The sequence below is a fragment of the Gossypium hirsutum genome, chromosome D01, assembly GCF_007990345.1.
Source record: "Gossypium hirsutum isolate 1008001.06 chromosome D01, Gossypium_hirsutum_v2.1, whole genome shotgun sequence".
NCBI classification, from domain to species: Eukaryota; Viridiplantae; Streptophyta; class Magnoliopsida; order Malvales; family Malvaceae; genus Gossypium; species Gossypium hirsutum.
The window spans coordinates 59,131,830-59,151,899 of record NC_053437.1 but is presented as its reverse complement, the minus strand read 5'-3'; the positions used below and the strand labels follow the sequence as shown (position 1 = coordinate 59,151,899).

Sequence of the window (20,070 nt, the reverse complement as noted above, 5' to 3'; positions counted from 1 at the left end):
TTTTATCTCACTGATGACTCTATATAGAAACAACATTTTATCAACATTTATTATTAGCCTCAATTAAACTTAGGTTTGCGTAGTCATTGTCGGATAATCATTTTAATTGTTGAAAGCCAAGTTAAGGCTATATTTTATTTCATTTAAATGATATATATATATATAATATGTGGAAGGGGGAAAACCCTGGAGAAACTCCCTTCATTTTTCTAATTTCTCCGTGGTTATTGGGAAATATAATTACTAGCAATAAAGGCGATGAGAGTCGTTGGGACATTGTAATTGTCAAAGAACCGAATTTGACTGTTTCCACTCCTTTTTTTCTATCTTTAAACCAAAAATTATGACACTAAAGTCTAAATTAACAATACATATAATTGTTCCAAAAAATGGATGTGACTCCACTTTTGATGGTATGAGTTGTCACTTCTCTCCATAATTTCCTTGAGTTGACTACACACCATTACAATTTCTTCTCTTCCTATCATTCAGTTAAGCCTTGGAAGGGGTCAAGGTGCAATCAATTTGATTTCCTCGTAGAAATTGAATAAATTATTTTTATATATGAAATGATAATATCCAGATAAGACTAATATACACTAACAATAGCAGTAATACTACAGAGTAATCTCTTTATTGTTAATCACTTCAATAATGCTTGATTTCTGATACAAGTATTGATTCCCCCCTGCCACTGGTTATATAGATCTAAGCTGCCATATGTCATCCATGTTCCATAAATCATCACTCATCTCATTACACATCCAGTTGCCTTCAGATGGGGTTCCTTCATAGAAGCCTACACCTGATATAGATGCAAAGCTGATACCCTCCATGCCATAATCATTGCTGTCGATATTGTAACATTGGTCAAGAGTTGTATGGCCATATACGTTGGAACCTGTTAGGTGTTGGGGAATTTCAGTTTGGTCTGAAATATTGTTGATGGAATCTGTGGGACAAATGTTCTGGGTGGTGACTGAACTTGAATTTGAAATGTCTGTGGTTTTGTTTGCAAGTGGGGAAACTGTTGGGAATGAAGGGACTGTGCAGCAGCTAGATAATTGAGAAGGAACTGAGCTTTGGGTGCACATTTCTTTCAAGTAAGAAGAAGAGGAGGAGGAGGAGGAGGAGGAAGAAGGTGAGGCCTGCTCCACTTTTTGAACCAATCTTGGCATCCAAAAACATCGAACCGCATCAAGGAATCTCTGGCTGTTGGACTCGATATTCAGTTGGCGTGCCTGTTTTTGCACCCTTGTTCTCCAGTAGTTCTTGATCTCATTGTCAGTTCTTCCAGGAAGATGCTGTGCAATTTTCGACCACCTGAAGTGACAAATAGATACCAGGTCATTATTAAACATTGATAAACACAAAAATGAACCTCTACAAGTACCTGTTTCCCCATTTGGAATGAAGTTCAAGAATCAAGAGCTGTTCTTGGGGAGTCAGGTTTCCACGCTTAATGTCTGGTTTTAAATAATTCAGCCACCTTAGCCTGCAACTTTTACCAGTTCTCTTGAGACCTGGGTGAGGAAGGATGAACAAGAACATAGGGTATAAGTATAACAAGCTTATAACTTGTACATGAGTTGATGGATGTGTTTGGTACCTGCACATTTTGCCAACATATTCCAACGCCCTTCTCCATGACGAGCAATGTAATGTGTTAGGAGAGTATCCTCTTCAAGGGTCCATGGTCCTCTTCTCAGCTCACTCTCCTCTTCTAGAGGAGTAGACATGTTCTTTGTATTAATAGGAGGCATAGCTGCTCTCATATTTTTGTGTTTGTTAAAAAGGCTCAAAGCTATTGTTATTATGGGCAAATTTTGAAGGTGAAGCTACATAGTGAACTCAAATTTATAGGCTTCAAAGGGGTCTAAAACAATGTTCCAAACAACACCTAGAAAGTAGAAAACGAGAAAAAAGCATACAACACCAATTGGAGTTTCTGCACATGTGACCCCCTTAGAAAAATTCTTTTAGATGGGGTTGGCATCAAATTGTACAATCAGTCTATGAATTATAGGCTGCAGAGGTGGCGAGTAGCAAAGCTAAGAACAGTTCCACAAATGGGTCCTTTCCCTGTTCATATAAAAACACCAAAATAGTGAAAGACTTGAAATTGGAACATTCAAAGTATTATGATCATCAATCAATTGAAGAAAAAGAACCAAATCAAGAGTGTTAATGATCATTTAAATCAAGTACAAAGTGGGGTCATGCTCCTTTATATCACAGTCTTAACTGTATGGACCTTAAAAGAGCAGATAAGTTCCCCATTCAACCGTGCAAACATACACTTTGCCAGAAAACCTAAAATCGAATTACAAATTAAATAATATATATAAAAGCCTACAAAAAAGGAGAAAAGGTGGCCTGGAATTGAAATCTATGGAATTTCTTATGCACAATCATTTCCTCCATTTTCTTTTTTTTATTCATAATATAGGGAAGGTTTCGAGTTTAAATGCTATAATCAAACAACTTTATTTTCGTTTAAAAATCCCATTCAATTCAAGGTGTAATATAATTATTAAATAATTTCTTCCAATTTATTGGGTTTTTCTAGAGTCACTTCAGAAGAAACGTGGTTGACTGAACAAAATATATCATATAAATTATACAGCTAAACTAAACGTGGAATGATGGGGTTTTCCCTCATCAGAGGTAGGCCGCATACTGAAAGCATGTTAGAAAGTCTTGCAACAAGTAATAAATAATGCTAAATATATAATAAAAAAGTGCTTTTTTTTAATTAATTTTCTCTTAAATCTTTATTTTTATTACTAAAAATCTTTTATTTTCTAAACATATAACATTAAATATCTAAATTTGTAACCATTTTAATTAAATTTTATTATAGAAATAATAATAATGAGACTATTGGTGCACTGTGCAGGCAAAAACCAGTGTTCTTTTCTTTCATTTTTATACCAATAAGTAACTTAAAGTCAGTGCAGCTAAATTTGACCACATTCAACAGTTCATATTTCTAATTTGCTAGATTCCTAAGACTAAAAAGGGAAATTTGAACCGAAAAAGTGTGGGGAAACAAATGGTGGTGTACATTTTCATTTAAGTTCGGATACTAGAATTTTTATTATTTGAAAATAAAATTAATATTTAAGATAACATATTTAAATAACTACTTATATTTAAAATGTTTAGTATTTTTTGAAAAAACTTAAATTTAAAATAATTAAATTACTATATTTAAAATTTATCAAAAACAATTCAATATAACATAAAATATTATATTCATAAGATAAAATCTATTAAATTTCAATTTGTAGTTTAAAAAAAATCAAATTTGAGGGTTAGGTTGAGTTTTTATTAAAAACAATTTTAAATTAAATTTACTAAAATGCTTGTGTTTTGATTTTATATATAAGTTTATATATTTTATTTATAATTATTTATTATTTTATAAGACTTCACAATACGTGGTTGATTTATTTATGAGAAACTAGTATAATATAAAGGGTGTGATTGTTTCATTAAAAGTGATCTATAAATTTTTTTTGTGTTTATTTCATCAAAAGTAGGTTGGTACATGGAAAATTATTTACTAGTCAATGAAAATTAAGCCTCTTTTCTCGTAAATTGAGTTACCATTTTAAAAAGCGTAAGTAATTTTTAGAAAAATAACTCATTTACGAATAATTTTAATTTTATATAAAAATTAGTTTGAATCAAGTCTAATATTACTATTATTAATAATTTTTATGTTATAGTTAAAAATATTAAAATATTAATATCAAATATGATAATATTTAATATTTTAAACACATATTTGATTATTTATATTTAATAATATAATAAATTATTACTAACTATCTATATTAATATTTTAATAATATATATTATAATTTATAAATATTACTAATTAATGTTTTATAGTGTTAGGCCCAAAAATATCAAAAGAGGGTTGAATTGGTATTTTAGAAATTTCTACAATTTTTTTCTAAATGATAAGGAAAGGGAAGAAAAACTTGAACAATTCGATTTATAGTAGTTTGGCCCCAATTGCCTACCTCCATTACCTTGATATACCTCAACCAAGGATTTCCTAATTCACTATACTTGAACTATTACATTTCAAGGAAAATGTATAACATTTACAATCCTTATCTTTCTCACAAGGCTAAGATAAAACATTTCTCCTAGTTTTGTATGACTTAACTAAAACCCTATAACTTTTGTAACTCAACTAGAAACCTTTTACAATCTATTTAAGGTTTTATACTTCAAAAACCTTAAGTATGCTCTTTACTACAAAGAGAAGATAAGCAAACTAACAATGAACCTCTAATAGGTGTGTGTTTGCAAATTGAAGCTCTAAATACAAATCTTTGTGAGTGAGAAAAGATATTACAATACGCTCTCAATGAATATGTACAAGAGAAAATAAAGAATTGAAGACTTTTCTCTTGATTTCTATGCTTGAATGTTTATCTCTCGTATCTTGAAGTGTTCTTGAAGTGTAAATATAACAAGGGAAAATTTTGTATCTGTAAAAGTCTAGAAGAATGTTTGGGGGTGCTCTCTGACTTACTTATTTTGGTAGAACTTTCTCCAAGTATCAATACAATTTCTCAGACTTGTATAAATTGAGTTTAAAACACTTAAAAACATTTTAGATTGATTCAAAAACATTTAGATAAATTAAAACACATTTAAAACATGTTTTTGAGTACTTTTACAAATCTTCAAAATGCTTTGAAAATGTTTAACAAAATCTCCAATAATTATTTTCACCAAATGACTTAGGAAATATAAATAAAAATTTATCTTAAATGTTGTTATATCAAAAGTTTGGGAAGTCAAAGCTAACTATCTTTTCCTTTTTGATATAACAAAAATCTATGAAAAATTTGCATTTTGAAAGACTCCTCATAAATCATTTAGACATTTTCAAAACACAACACCCCCATTAATAAATTATTCCTTGAAAAAAATTAAGCCCAAATACTAAAACAAGAGCATAGAATTTCAAAAAGAGATATGACAAATAAGCATATATAAGAAATTCAATGTAGAATCCGAATGCTTTATAAATCTCATGCATTTAAGCAATGCATCAAATAAGCATATATGTATGGACATTAATTGATTTACATAAGCATCTACAAGATAAACATATCTAAAACCTATGCACATGCAAATTTCATCTCTTTTTTCCCCCCTTTTTAGTATATCAAAAAGCAATCAATTTAAAGAATTTTTTAAAAAAAATTGAGGCTTAAGGAAAATAAAGATTGATACAAGAACACAATGAGTCATAATATATTCGTATAAAGATCACGTCAATTGTATTCTCACAAGTAAACAATGAACTTCAAGAAGCAATGATATGACAAATAAGCATACTTGAAATCCATTTATAAAGAACATTTTATGCAAGGAATTCTAAGGATCATACAAATAAGTCATAATTGCATAAAAGTTCATCTAAATTCATGCCTAATGAAATATAACATTGATACTTAAACAAAAATACCAATTGTTAACAAGAAATGTCAACAAGGCATGAATCAAGAATCAAAGAATTGCATGTCAAGGATAATTCAATAAGTTCTCATGCAATTTTTGTTTCTAGTACTTCCCCTTGCTAGATGCATATCCTAATGATTTTATCCTCCTTTCTAGATATCAATTATTAATGAATGAAATAAGGCATGAAAAGTACCATGGTGTCAAAAATGGATATCAAAAGCTCATCAAAGCTACAATGATACTAATTATGAAGAACATAAGAAGAAATTCATACAAGGTAGACTTCATTGAATGAGAAAAACTACATGAGCAAATAAGGTTCAGTTCATTCAACAACTATACTAATCATCACATAATATCATCATGCTTAAATGACAATTCTATAAAGCATGAGGGATGACAATGGTATCTAATCAATAATAAAGCAAAGTGAGCAAACGATGGATACCAATGTGAGTGTGATATGAGGGTGGTGATTATGACATTAGTACAAACCATATTTTTAATTTAAAGAACAAAATATGTCATTGCAAAGGTATCTAAGGATATATCAAGTAATAGCGAGATACCAATGAGGAGTCTTAAATCCTAAGTCCTAAGTTTAATCTGTTCCTAAGTCTAGTTCTAAAACTAGTTCTAAAGGTTAATTCTAAGCCTAATCATGTTCCTAAAGCATGTTCAAGTACCTTATATATAACTTAAGGCAATGGAGTAATCATAACTTAAATGAAGAGTTTAAGAACTTTATATTTTGTAAAATGGCCATCAAAGGTTCAAAACAAGATAAAAATATTTTTTTTTATCATCTTGAACATTTTCAACAAAGTTTAGTAGATAAAGCAAAGTTGTTCAAAAGATCTTCCGACCTTAATTTCAAGAAATCAAATATATATATTTAAGCATCATATTTTCTTGAAAAGTCTAATGATTTTCAATAAAGATCAATGAGGTACAAAGTAATTTTATTTTTATTGAAAATTTCAAACTAAGATATTCCCCCTAAGTATATGCATAAGTATCATACACCCTTATATGCTCATAGGAATCTAAAAATGCACTTAGAAACTGCTCAAGGCTAGATGCCTTAAGACATTTCCCTCAACTCTTGAGACTTCAAGAACAAAATTACCAAATGGTCAGTTTTTAGACAGATGTCTCGTGACTTTAAGAACATGTCTTGAGACAAAATAGTAGAAATACAGAAAATGCAATATGAACATGTCAAAAGTCCTATACAAGCATACTTAAAGCCTATACTGCAACGACTCAGTTTCCAGGGGTGTCAAAAATTACGATTCCGAAATGTCATTTTCGTAAACCATGTTCGTCAATATTAAATATTAATATTTATGAGGCTAGTATAAAAATATATTAAAATTTGGTCTAGTAATTTTTGCTTAACTGATAGTTAATTAAGGTACAAGTGTAATGATCCTAAAGCCAGTGGTATTAAAAAATTTGGTTCTGGAACCCCATTTTCAATGTTCAAGAATCTAAATATTATTATTTAATATTTACAAGGTTAGTATAAAATTTAATTAGATTTTGGTCCCTTAATTTTGTCAGTCGGATAGTTAATTAAGGTACAATGACTAAATTGTAAAAAATAGTAAAAATTAACGTTATAGATTGTTATTTGTTAAAAGACTTATTTAATAATTAAACAAAGGCCTAAAAGGACAATTACACCAAATTTGTTTTGATAGCCGACGGTAGGTGTGAATTGTTTATAATTTATAATAAAATTTTAATGAAAATAAAGTAAACAAAATAATAAAACAAATGAAAGGAAAAAAAAGAAAAAAGAAAAAGAAAGAGGTGGTTCGTCATTTTTGCTTCTTCCACCGAAACCAAAAACAAAGAACATAAGAAGCCATTGTTCTAAGCTTCTAAGGTTCGGCCAAGTGCATGGTAAGGGTTTTGGAGCCCGTTTCTTGTAAATTTTATATTTTTGAGATCGTTGTAGCTCAATTTAGTTAACCTGTATATTATTTTTTAAAACTATTAAAGTTTAAAAATATTGTAATTGATGAATGCTTCAAGTTTTGGTGTTAAAATGTTAGCTTTAAAGCTCAGAAATGAAAAATAACTAGTTTGTAAAGTTTAATTGTTAGTTTTTGAATATAGGTACTAAAGTGTGAAAATTTTAAAATTAATGTTTAATTTATAAAATTATAGATAATAGAGGGCTGTATAAGGATGTAATTGAAATTAGATTAAAAATCGGAGCTTAGATTTGTATGTTATGGTTGTTTAAGTTTTAGGAACTAAATTAAATAAAATGCAAAACTTTAGGAGACATCTGAAACATTAAATTGAATTAATATATGATTACAATAGTCTGTTTTAAGATGTTTGAAATTGATAAATATAAATAAATTGTTAAAAGATCGAGCTTTAAGCTAATAAAAAGATAATTGAGAAAAAGGAAAATTTGCACATTAGTCCCTAACACCTTAATTGCTTGTTATTTTTCCAGGTAAGTTCATATGTGACTTACTTTATTAATTGATGATATATTTGTATTATAATTTTTTGCTTTATAGTTTAATTGTTATTATATAATGTTTTTGGCATCAAAAGGGTTAAATTGAAAATTATTAAATATATAATAGACATAGACAAATATGTAGTATCAAATGGCTATGTTGTGAGACAATATTAGTACAAGTTATACTTGTAGCCTTTAATATGGTAATGTGTGATGCTATGGAATATCTATATGTGAAACAGATATTGACTAGGTAGCAATTGACTAATGGTATGAAGGAAATACAATGGAATTGAATGAATTGTAAATGGTTGAATGTTATATAATATAGGTTAGATTTGTACAAATTGAATTGGTATAATTTGGGTACCACATTGAGGTACAATGGTTTAGTTGATTGGAAATTAGTTGATGTTGAGCTTGATTATGAAATTGATATGTATATAGTGATATTACATAGTTTAAATGTATATATATATGTTGAGCTTGATGTTCATCTCTTGTATCTTGAAGTGTTCTTGATGTGTAAATATGATAAGGGGAAATTTTGTGATCGTTTATAGCTGTTGGGGATAGTTTCTAGCCATTGGAAACATTGCAGACAGACTTGTGTCAATACAACTCACAAAATGTAGGGGTAAAAGTGGGCTTGTATAGGTAGAAATGTACTTGCATGGGTATAAGTGACTTGAATCAGTAGAAGTCTAAAGGAATGCTTGGGGTGCTCTTTGACTTGCTTCTATCAGTAGAACTTTCTCTCAGTATTGATACAACTTCCCAAACTTGTATAAAATGAGTTTAAAACACTTGAAAACATTTTGGATTGACTCAAAAACATTTAGATAAATTAAATTAAAACATATTTAAAAGATGTTTTTGAGTATTTTTACAAGTCTTTGAAATGTATTGAAAATGTTTAATTAACAAAATTTTCAATATTATTTTCACCAAATGGCTTAGGAAATATAGATAAAAATTTATCTTAAATGTTGTTATATCAAAAGCTTGATACATCAAAGCAAACATATAATATAAAATAAGAATATTTTAATTATATAAATATGAGTATTCATTTAAACCATGTTTAGCTTCATTTATCACTTCCAACTCAAATGTGTCACTGTCAACTCTCGTATATGTAATTTAAATTAAGTTTTAATTAGACATTGTATATTATTAAGTTTATATATGATGTTAATTATTATAGAATATTATCTTATTATAAAAAAAATTTTGATTGTCAAAAGAAAATGTAAATATAATATTTTGTAATAAATATATTTATATTGTGTCTGTGTCACTAGGAGCAAATTTAGAAAATGATTTCAAGAAAATTTATAAGAATAGGAATGATATTTTTATACAAAATTATTTTCTCAGTGAAATAAAGTGACGAAGGTAAAAAAAAAAACTGTTCCTTGCCATCTTTAAAATTACCTATGAATTTAGGAGGTTGATGATAGGACCTCAAAATTGTCCATAGTAATTGAGCTATAGGGGTCAAGGCTATGAATAGATTGAAAAGAACTTGAGAAAAGAATAGGATCCAAAAGAAGAGCATGAGAATCAATAATTGATGGAGTAGAGCTTTTGTAGTTTGTAATTTCAGAGAGATGGGAATTCATGCTTTAAGATACATAGTGTGTTGTTTATCTTTTACAATTTGAGTTGATTGATATGATCTGTTAATGGTGCATATGCCCAAAACACTCAAAACCCCACCGACTAGTAAGTAGTGGTACCATGTTAAGTATGGAGGACCCCAAAATTTATGGGATACTTTAGAAAAAAGAAATAATAAAAAGCCATAAGACCTGGTAATTTGGTATAAGAAAAAGAGTTTGGATTTATTATTGAGGATACCATATGATATTAGTGGCCAGGGTTGAAGATGAAAATGGAGAATGACAAAAATGTGACCTTATCTGCGGGCGCACGCGTGTTATTAAGGCGGTGGGGGACCCTCCCCGAAGACAAGCCATGACTGAAGCTGATTAATATGATAAAAGCACAGTGAGGGAAGTGATAAGGATAAACCCTAAACATCTGATCATGATTCGAGGACCTTAGGATCTATGATTTTAACTTAAAAGTACATGCATGATGTATGGTTTTTTCGTTTTTATTATTTTACAACATTTTGAGGTTATAGAATCCTGGTACTTATGACACGATTGATATGAAAATTCCCAAAGCTGAAATTCATTCTGTGAAGCACCCACAGAGAGAGAGCAAGTTGGTTAGTTGATGCTTTGACTAGTATACTCGAATAATGATTTAGCAGGTGAAATTCTGCGCTTGTCAGATCCATGTATTTGGATCTTAGCCTCATTATCATCACCTTTTACGTACGGAGAGAGACAATTGGATGAAAGAGTTTTTCTATTGCACATTAAGCGATGGAAATGGGAGGACTTTTGAGCGTCTTGGGTGATAACATTACGATGACATATTTACTTGCATCAACCAACAATTAGATATTAAATTTAACTGCATTTTTAAAGCACAAAATTGGTAGAAATATTATAGAGTTTCTTGTATAAAAAGTTAAATTATATTTTATTTTTTTTATTTAAAAAGTGAACAAAATATTCTATAAATGTTAGTTCTAAGAGTATATTGATCTTTTTTATGTGGCTGACAGAATAATTAAACAATGATATGTTGCATGTTACATGTACATCATGTTGGCACACAAGAACCAATTTTTAATAGTAAAAATCGATAGAATTTTTAATAAAAATATCAGTTTGCTATTTAATTTAATGTACATAAACTAATTTATCTATTTTTTTGAGTAAAATAAATGAAATACAATCTAACAGTTAATATAAACACTTCCATAAAAACCCTTTAATTCATTTAAGGACACTTGGTGTCATCTAAACATTGCTAAATTATGCCAATTGCAGCTGAACTTTCATTCAGTTTGCGAATGTGGCTGACACCTAAAATTTCTTTGACAAATAAAAGCCAAGTCCCCAAGGTTTCTCAGTTCCTCCCGGTCAAACAATATTAGAAAAGAACAAGAGAAATCAGAGGAAACGTGATCAGTAAAAACCAAAGAGGATGAAACTTATGGTACCAAAGAGCAACAATTTGGTGAGCTAAAAAATAGTTTATACACAAATCATAACATTTTTGAGATATCATATTCCAATTTAATATATTGGAAAGATTATTAACAGGTAATTGCAATGAAAATTTAGTATGAGAAGTGTACTCAGATATTCATTCATTGAATAATATTGAAATATTGGCAGTGTTCATCAAGAACTCTGGGTGTTTTCTTCACCAGTGTTCAATATATGAAGAACGCATTTGATAAGAATGACACAGGTCGTTTGGTAAATTTAAAGGATTGTTGCTTCTATTAAAGAGATTGATTTTTTTTCAATAAAACAGCACTGATAATAAGTGTTAGTTAAAATGATTACTCAGGCATCAATCTTTTTTTTTCTTTTTTTTTTTTGTGAAAAATAGATAAGTACATATAATTAAGGGATTGATCTTTTCTTTTTCTTTCCATAAAATATATATGCAATGTAACACCCTATACCTGACCTGATTGTTGGGTCCGAGTTACAAGGTGTCGCATTCGTTGCCGAAACAACTACGATCAAAATAAAGTTAATTCAAACCATTTAACATCCAAATGCAAACATTATAAACAAACAATATGATAAGTAAACATTCCTGGATTTTATACGAGCATACGAAAGCTCTAATACTAGTTTGAGATCGAATTAAGACCAAATTGTAACACATTCAAATTTCAGGATTGATTTCGAGACGTCGCCAAATAATTTGTCACGTCATGATGTCAGGCCACTCAATGTCGCGACGTCACTTATTGTTTTGGCCTGGTCGAGACGATGAGATTCCTCATCTAGCCATGATATTTCTCGTCGCGACATTGTAATATCATTGCAAGATAATATTTGGCAATCATTATAATAATGTTACCTAAAAGATTTAGCGTATAAATTTAGTGAAAAAAATTTCTTCCAATCATTATAATAGAGGGGAAAAATAATAGGGAATATCAAGTAAGCAGTTGCTTTTGATGTATCAAAATTTAGTAAAAAGTATCGTGGAGGTTCTTATTCTAATAGTCAGATTACATTTTGTTCTTTTATTTAAAAAATGAGCAAATTAATTTTTGTATGTTAGACTAAAGAGTCAACTATTAAAAATTGGTCTCTTATACGTCAGCATAAGGTATATCGGTCAGTTACATAAGTTTTTAACAGTACGAATGGATGAATTTTTTTTAATAAAAATAACTAATTTGCTCTTTAATTTAACATATAGGGACTACTTACTTATTTTTTAAATAGAAAAAACAAAATATAATCTAATTTTTAGTAGAATATACTTTTACCCTCAAGTTTATTGAACTGGACAAGTATTAGAGAAACTCAAATTTTATATCATTCTCACTCTAAAAAATAATGTCGAATTTTTTTTGTGAATTAATTATAAACTGGTTTAGTATGAAGCCCAAAGAACAAGAAATGGGTTTTGAGAATTTTATGAGTTTAGAAATGACTTTCGAGGTTTTAGATTCAAAGAAGGTTCTCGAATTTTTAATATTTTATTTTATTTTTAGATAAATAAGTAATTACTTGGATTTAAAAGTGTTCATAATCAGGATGGGTCGGGCTAGATCGAACCTATGCGAGATATTTGGTTCAAATTTTCAAGTTTAGGCTCGGCCCAATCTAGTCAGTTCATATTTAAATTTTTTTAGATTAATTTTATTTATATTTTTGAAAAAAATACAATACACTAAATGCATTAAAGAACATTAAAATAAAAGTTTTTTGACACATTAAAAAGTACTACTATAAATATAATAAATGGTTTATTATATTAAAAAACACAAATAAATATAATAAATATTTTATTGTATTAAATATAGTTATTTTAAAGTTTATATTTTGAGTTGGGTTATTTAGTTGGATAATTTTTTTTTTAGGTTTTGGGTTTAATTGTTATTTGGTTAGTGATTTAATATAAATATAAATATATAAAATTATTATTTAACATATAATTAATATAATATTTTTATAACATAATATATTCGGGTTGGGCCAAGCCAAACTCAGGCCAAAAAAATCTTGCCCAAGGTGCAACCTATATAGAAAACGAATCTTAAATTTTATTCAAGCCCATCTTTCGGGCCTCATATTTTTATTCAAACTTTCTCATTTTTCGAGCGAGCTTGGGCAGGTGGCCTGACCCCTGACCAGGTCTATTTGGACCTTATTTTATTATATTTTATTTTCTATAGTTATTTTAGTATCAATAAAAGTACGACAAAATCTCTTTACTATACTTTAGATTGCATTTTACTTTTTTACTGAAAAAATTAAGTAAATTGGTCATTGTACATTAGATGAGTGAGCAATACAACTCCTTCATTAAAAATGTGCTATTAAATGTTTATTTTAGCGTTTTATATATAATAGATAATAATAAATTTAGTCCTCAACTTTTACATTTTTATTCAATTTGACCCCTATTAGAAGAAAATACTATAAAGGCCTTAGACCAAAAAATTATAAACAAATTAAACATTTAAAAAGGCCTTAGTAACTAATTAAAAGAAATCAATCAAGTCCCTTTAAACATTTAAAAATTATTTTTTAAAAGATAAAAATTATAAACAAAATTTATAAAAAAATATAAAATACTAAAATTATAATTTTTATTAAAAATAACAATACGGATCATTAAAATTGATTTTTTTTAAAGAAAAAATTGAGATTAGATTTGAAAGAAGACAAAAAAAAAATCATTCGAAAACAAAAATGATTGTAGGGGCATTTTACTTTATTGGGGTGAAATAGAAAGGGAAAACAAGAGTTGATATTGATGGAAAAAATCCAAATCCACTTTCAGACTATGAATTACCATGTCAAACAGAGAGCAGCACATAGTATAGGAGCAGAATTAGCACACCTTTTTTATTTATCCTTTACTTGTATCTTTCGTCTCCTGCACAGTTATCTATATTCACTCCACTCACTTTTTTCCACACGCAATATAAAATAAACTGCATCATCAAATTTAAAAACTTTTGCTGCCTTTCACTTTCACTTCTAACTTATCTGCTGCTATCTCGAGCTTCTCTGTTGGCTTGGTCTCACTTGTAAGGTCTTCTCTCCCTCAAATATCTGTTGTTTTACTTACTATTATATTCTGTTTCACTGTTTTATTTGATTAATAATACCTATTGCTTTATAATAGTATAGAAAACAAAATGAAAGAGATGTCACTCTTTTGCCCCATAATGCTTACTAATATCTTACGTATATTGAATACAAAATTACGATTTGAATGGATGTTTATATGTTGTGATTTGTAGTTACTCATTTATATTTTTATAATTGTATACTTGTGTTTGTATTTTTCTTTCTCAATAAATGACAATAAAACCCGCCAGCGTCAGGTGGTGTTTGTTTCCATATTGCAGAGAAGAACTTGAAAAAGAAAGAGTATGGCCTTTACGACCCTTAGACTCCCTCCTTATCCAAAGCTTGTTACCAACAACAGGTTTAGCGGCATCTTTGCTTCTCAATTTCATTCTTCCGCTTTACCATCAAGATTGGTCCTTGGGAGTTCCTCTTCCTGTGTGGGAACTCTTAGCTTAAGCATCAATCATCATAGCTCACCATGGTCCTCTACTGCCTTCACATGCTTTTCTCAGACATCAGAGCTCTCCGTTTCAGTTGATACATATGGCAGTAACAGTATGACTCTGCAACACCCCCTTTTCGTTTATTTTTCTATTTTTATGATTACCCTTTCCTCCATTTTCTCTATTATTCTTTCATCTTTTTTTTCCTTGTTTATTTTCATGGTAAGCCAAAGAAAAAGATGGGACTCTCGTGTGATATTTCTTGGGGTTGTCTCGACTGATTTGATTATCTATCCGATTTCAAAAACATTGGATGACACCGTTAATTTGACCGTTATGATGTATTATCAATTTAACTCTATTTTTTAAATGGGAGTGACTGGAGGCAAAATTAAACCGTCATTTAAACAATAGGACCGAAAGGATTGATATGAAATGAGTTATGAATATTCAACTATATGTTGTCTTTGGCTACTGCAGCGGAGAGAGTGGTGGTTCTAGTTATTGGTGGAGGCGGAAGAGAACACGCTCTTTGCTATGCATTGCAGCGGTCGCCGTCTTGCGATGCTGTCTTCTGTGCACCAGGCAACGCGGGGATTTCCACCTCGGGAAATGCAACCTGCATTCCTGACCTTGACATCTTTGATAGCTCAGCTGTGATTTCTTTTTGCCGCAAATGGGGTGTTGGTTTGGTGGTTGTTGAACCCGAAGCTCCCCTTGTTTCAGGTCTTGCCAATGATTTGGTAACGGCTGGAATTCCTACTTTTGGCCCTTCAGCTGAGGCAGCTGCTTTGGCAGGTTCTAAGGACTTCATGAAGACTATATGTCATAAATATGGGATTCCTACTGCTAAGGTTTCTTTCATTTGTTTGCAAAAATCATTTTACTATTATTGCTTTTGGTTACTTATTTCTTTTAAATGTTTGGTTTAGTATCAAACATTTTCAGATGCATCAGCTGCAAAGCAATATATTAAAGAGCAAGGAGCACCTATTGTTATCAAAGCAGATGGACTCGCTGCTGGAAAAGGAGTTGCTGTTGCTTCAACATTGGAGGAGGCCTACAAAGCCGTTGATTCAATGCTTGTAGAGGGCATTTTTGGTTCCGCAGGCTACCAGGTCATTGTCGAGGAATTTGTTGAAGGAGAAGAAGCATCATTCTTTGCCCTGGTTGATGGGGAGAATGCCATACCACTAGAGTCTGCACAAGACTATAAACGGGTTGGAGATGGTGACACAGATCCAAATACTGGGGGAATGGGGGCATACTCCCCTGCACCAGTCTTTAACTAAAGAACTTCAAAATGTGGTCATGGAATCCATTATTCTCCCTACAGTTAAGGGCATGTCAATGGAAGGATGCAAATTCGTTGGGGTTTTATATGCCGGACTACTGATCGACAAGAAGTCTGGCTTACCTAAACTAATTGAGTACAATGTCCGCTTTGGAGACTCTGAGTGTCAGGTCACAGGCTGGTTTATATGCATCTTTTAAGCTTCAATGAGGCATTTGAGGATAACTTACATTTTGATTTGCTGTGATACAGGTTCTGATGGTACGTTTGGAGTCGGATCTTGCAAAAGTTATGCTAGCAACGTCTAGAGGAGAACTAAAAGGGGTCTCACTGAAGTGGTCTCCTGGGTCGGCCATGGTGGTAGTAATGGCAAGCAAGGGTTACCCTGGCTCCTATGAGAAAGAGACTGTGATTCGGAACCTTGAAGAAGCAGAGTGTGTTGCTCCTGCCGTCAAGGTGTTCCATGCTGGAACTGCATTTGATTCAGATGGCAACTTGATTGGTACTGGTGGCCGTGTTCTTGGGATTACAGCTAAAGGAAGAGATCTTGAAGAAGCAAGGGATAAAGCTTACCTAGCAGTTGAAGAAATCAACTGGCCTGAAGGGTTCTACCGGCAAGATATTGGATGGAGAGCATTTCCTCAGAAGCAATTTTCTAGAAATGCTTAGGTCAACATTAAAATCATGCGCACTACTTTTGACTAAACATCTTACAATAATTAGCTCTTACACCCATTGAGAAATGAAATCACCTCTATGAAAGACTTGAAGAATTTGTAACTCTGAAAGTTCTACATTCCTGAAAATCCATTGCCCTGTTTCTGTATATTTTTATAGATTCTTGCGTTCAAAATTCTACCTAAATCACCTCAATTAAATGGGAAGAAATTAAATTAACTAATCCACCATAGGACAGTGATATGATAGCAACAAAAATTGCCTCTTTATTCCACATGCCGGCATAAAGATTTTCTTGAGACTTTGGGACTGGAACAAAACATTTTCTCCAAAGAACTTTAAAAAGTAGAGAGAATATGGAAATTCATTCTTTCAACTGTCATTTCTGTAGATATATGTACATAATTTCTTCACAAGATATTATCTATAAATCTTGTTCAGTACTTCAACTTGGCAATTTACATAAACCAAGTTTTTCAAAAAGAAAAATGTAAGGTTTAAAGGAAAAAGAAAACGAAAACTCACACCAGCTAATGTATTAGAGAAATGAAGTAAATAAAAGAACCTTCTATATCGTCTACACTCTTTTGGATGAGCAAATTACCTATCAACAAATAGAAAAAGAAAATGGAAAAGAACAAAAAATGAAAATTTATGTACCTATCTTTCAGTTCTTCAATCCGATGATCAGTATACTATATTATTCCAGCATATGGTTCCTGGGACAGGGACTATCATGCTTACCAAGCCTTCCACTTGTTGAAAGGCTGCCTCTCCTATTAGCACCTCCACTTGCATAAACCAAGCACTCATCGCAGCAGCCAGTATACATGGGGTATCCATTCCCCAAATTTTGTCTTCCTACTGAATAGACCCGGTTTACTGGAACATGACTGTGCCCCATAGCTCCCCTCACAAAATCGTATGGCCCTGGGGCCTTTTCGGTCCGATAATCTGGGGATGTTCTTGGAGATTGACCGCTGTAGGGGTGTTGTTGCTGGTGGTTTTGGTGGGAATGATGATGCGGCTGGTAAACTTGGTGATTACTATGGTTGTTGTTACTTTGGGGATGAAGCGTGCTGAGGCTGTAAAGGCTAGGAGAACTCCGGACTTTAGGCATAGGGGGTTTATTATGTTGGTTTCCATTTGAAACCAAAGGCTCCATGGGCAAAGAGGCATCGGGAGAAGCTGATGTAGGAGAAGTGCAAGCAGAGATGCTGAAGTTGGGGCGGTTTGGATTCACAGGGGTAAGCCTTCCACTGGTGTGATTAGAACTTGGACGAACTATGCCATTGACAGCTTCTATATACCGCTGCTCAATGGCGTAAGGATCAACAAAGTTCATTTGGTTCTCTGCTACAAGTGGACTCGACGGGAACAAGAAAGCACGTAGTTTTGGAGTTCCTTCACTTTCAAGGCGACGATACTCATCAACCATATGTCTGACATCCTCATCGGATTTTACAGTTACCAAAGCATCAAGTTCATCAGGGATAATCAGGAATTTCAGAATCATGTCCCCTTCAACCATATCGTTCACCTTCTTCATTATTTCTGTCACGTATACGGAAAATGTCAAGCTTTATAAAATTTGGTGATTTCTTCAGCTTTAAGATATTTACATATTGCTTTAATTCTTCTTCCTTCCAAAGTATTCTCTTTCTTTATTTTTTTCTTTTTCCTTTTAAGTTCAGAAATGCAAATCCAAAATGAGATCTAAAACACTTGAAAATCATTAGCTAACCAATTTTAGAATTTTAAAGTTCATCCAAGTTTTATTATTACTTATTAAATTACAGTATCAAAAAGCAAATACTATACCAGTAGTTACCAAAAAAAAAATGTAAACAAGAATGAAAAGGTGAAGAAAATATGTGGCAAAACTATCAAAGAAAATGACCAATTTACCTTTGGGAATAAATCCAATTAACACAAATCAAGGATGAAAGGAAGGCAAACCTGAAAATTTGATATCCCCCGGGACCGCCAACATACGAGTCTCTCCTCCAACGTACTTGAGTTTACCGTCCCCAGGTCTGGGCAATATTTTCCCGCCATAGCTGCAGAGAAACTTCATCCTATTCCTCGGCGATGAAGACAGACCTTCATCGCCACCACCGGTATCGCTCGCCGTCATTTGACTCGCAACGTGCTTCTCGATCACGTAAGCGGACGCCAAAGCTACCCGTGTTAGCGTTTTCCTCCCCCAAACTGCGATTTATAATGAAAAATTAAATTTAATGCAACAAATTTAAATATCATCCAATATATAATACAAGACAATGACACACACAAAAATAAAGTAATAAAACCTTATTAAATATTAATTAAGTAAGTTACAATCGCATAACCTCGAGCTTTCGGAATAATAGGAAATTCAGGTTTTTAAAATGAATCTGAAATTGAAATAACTAGATGATTTAAGTTGATATGAGAAAAAGAGAAATATTCCATAATTTCGATACAGAGAATAATCACGAACTAAACAAATATTCTTAATTAAATGCATTCTATTCAAAATTACAAAAGCTTCACGGCTAATCATTCTAAAAGTTCATTGATTCAAAACTTACCGATTCAACTCCAGGTCGCTTCGAGGTAACGATTTATTTAGTTATTCCAATAGCCTCCTTCGAAATCCATTGGAATAAATTGCATTGAATTAAAAATATATACCAAAGAAAAAGGGAGAAACCAGAGAATCTTCTCTATATTTCCAGAAAACAAAGAAAATATTTATAAAACTGAAATCAAATTAAACTATATTTAGCAAATCTAAATAAATAAACTATAGAAGTAAATAAAATTACTAGTTGTTTGGACGGTGAGAAGTGAGTCTGAATTGTTGCAGAGCAAAAATTCTCTTTTTTCTTTTTGAGAAAATCTGGAAATTATTAGAGAAAAAGAATTAAAACAGAATTCTGTTTTAATTTTTAATTTATAATGAGTTTGTCAAAAATTGAACGTACAAAAAAATAGGTTGGAGATAAACTGAAAATAGTAAAAAAAAAAAAAAAAAAAGCATATGCTTACCGCAAATTTCTCTTCCCGATTTATAAAATATAATTAAAATCATATGTTTGAGTTGAATTTTAAATTGCCGTTGGTATTTATCTCTCACCTGATCTGCCGCTTTGTTGCGCTGCTGCGGCTGATATACCCCCGAGAATAACACGCGTAAACATTGATTATAAACATATTCCAAGACTCCATTGTATATCAACATTGCTTCACTGCTTTTGTATTTGAATTCTTTTAATATTATTACTATAAAATATATAGACTTAAATTATAATAAAAGTAATTAATATTATTATATATGAAATATATAAACTTAAATTATAATAAAGGCTTATATCTTATTTTTTGTGTTATTAATACAAATATAATAAATAATTTAGAATATTGTAATATATGAAATATAAAATATAAATAAAGAGTAAAATTTAATTTAAATATATAATG

General features: G+C 31.0%; 2 protein-coding genes and 1 pseudogene across 3 annotated transcripts; 1 reads left to right on the top strand and 2 right to left on the bottom strand.

Moving 5' to 3' along the window:
- Positions 1 to 543: 543 nt before the first annotated feature.
- Positions 544 to 1,932, bottom strand: LOC121213975 (MYB-like transcription factor EOBI). Its single transcript, XM_041087521.1, has 3 exons — positions 1,610 to 1,932; positions 1,394 to 1,523; positions 544 to 1,323 (listed from the first exon to the last, which is right to left on the bottom strand). Exons 1-3 carry the CDS (start codon positions 1,773 to 1,775, stop codon positions 699 to 701), a joined length of 921 nt encoding a protein of 306 aa, XP_040943455.1. The 5' UTR covers positions 1,776 to 1,932; the 3' UTR covers positions 544 to 698.
- A 12,259-nt stretch (positions 1,933 to 14,191) lies between these two features.
- Positions 14,192 to 16,753, top strand: LOC107920909 (phosphoribosylamine--glycine ligase-like; annotated as a pseudogene).
- A 207-nt stretch (positions 16,754 to 16,960) lies between these two features.
- LOC107920910 (uncharacterized) lies at positions 16,961 to 19,855 on the bottom strand. 2 transcript variants are annotated; one of them, XM_041087520.1, is made up of 4 exons: positions 19,727 to 19,833; positions 19,416 to 19,489; positions 18,565 to 18,816; positions 16,961 to 18,159 (listed from the first exon to the last, which is right to left on the bottom strand). In XM_041087520.1, the coding sequence occupies exons 1-4, from the start codon at positions 19,816 to 19,818 to the stop codon at positions 17,306 to 17,308; spliced, it is 1,272 nt and encodes a 423-aa protein (XP_040943454.1). In that variant the 5' UTR covers positions 19,819 to 19,833; the 3' UTR covers positions 16,961 to 17,305. The 2 variants fall into 2 exon arrangements, with proteins under 2 accessions (XP_040943454.1, XP_016706226.2); XM_016850737.2 differs by lacking the exon at positions 19,416 to 19,489 and having other exon boundaries at positions 19,727 to 19,855.
- Positions 19,856 to 20,070: the final 215 nt, after the last annotated feature.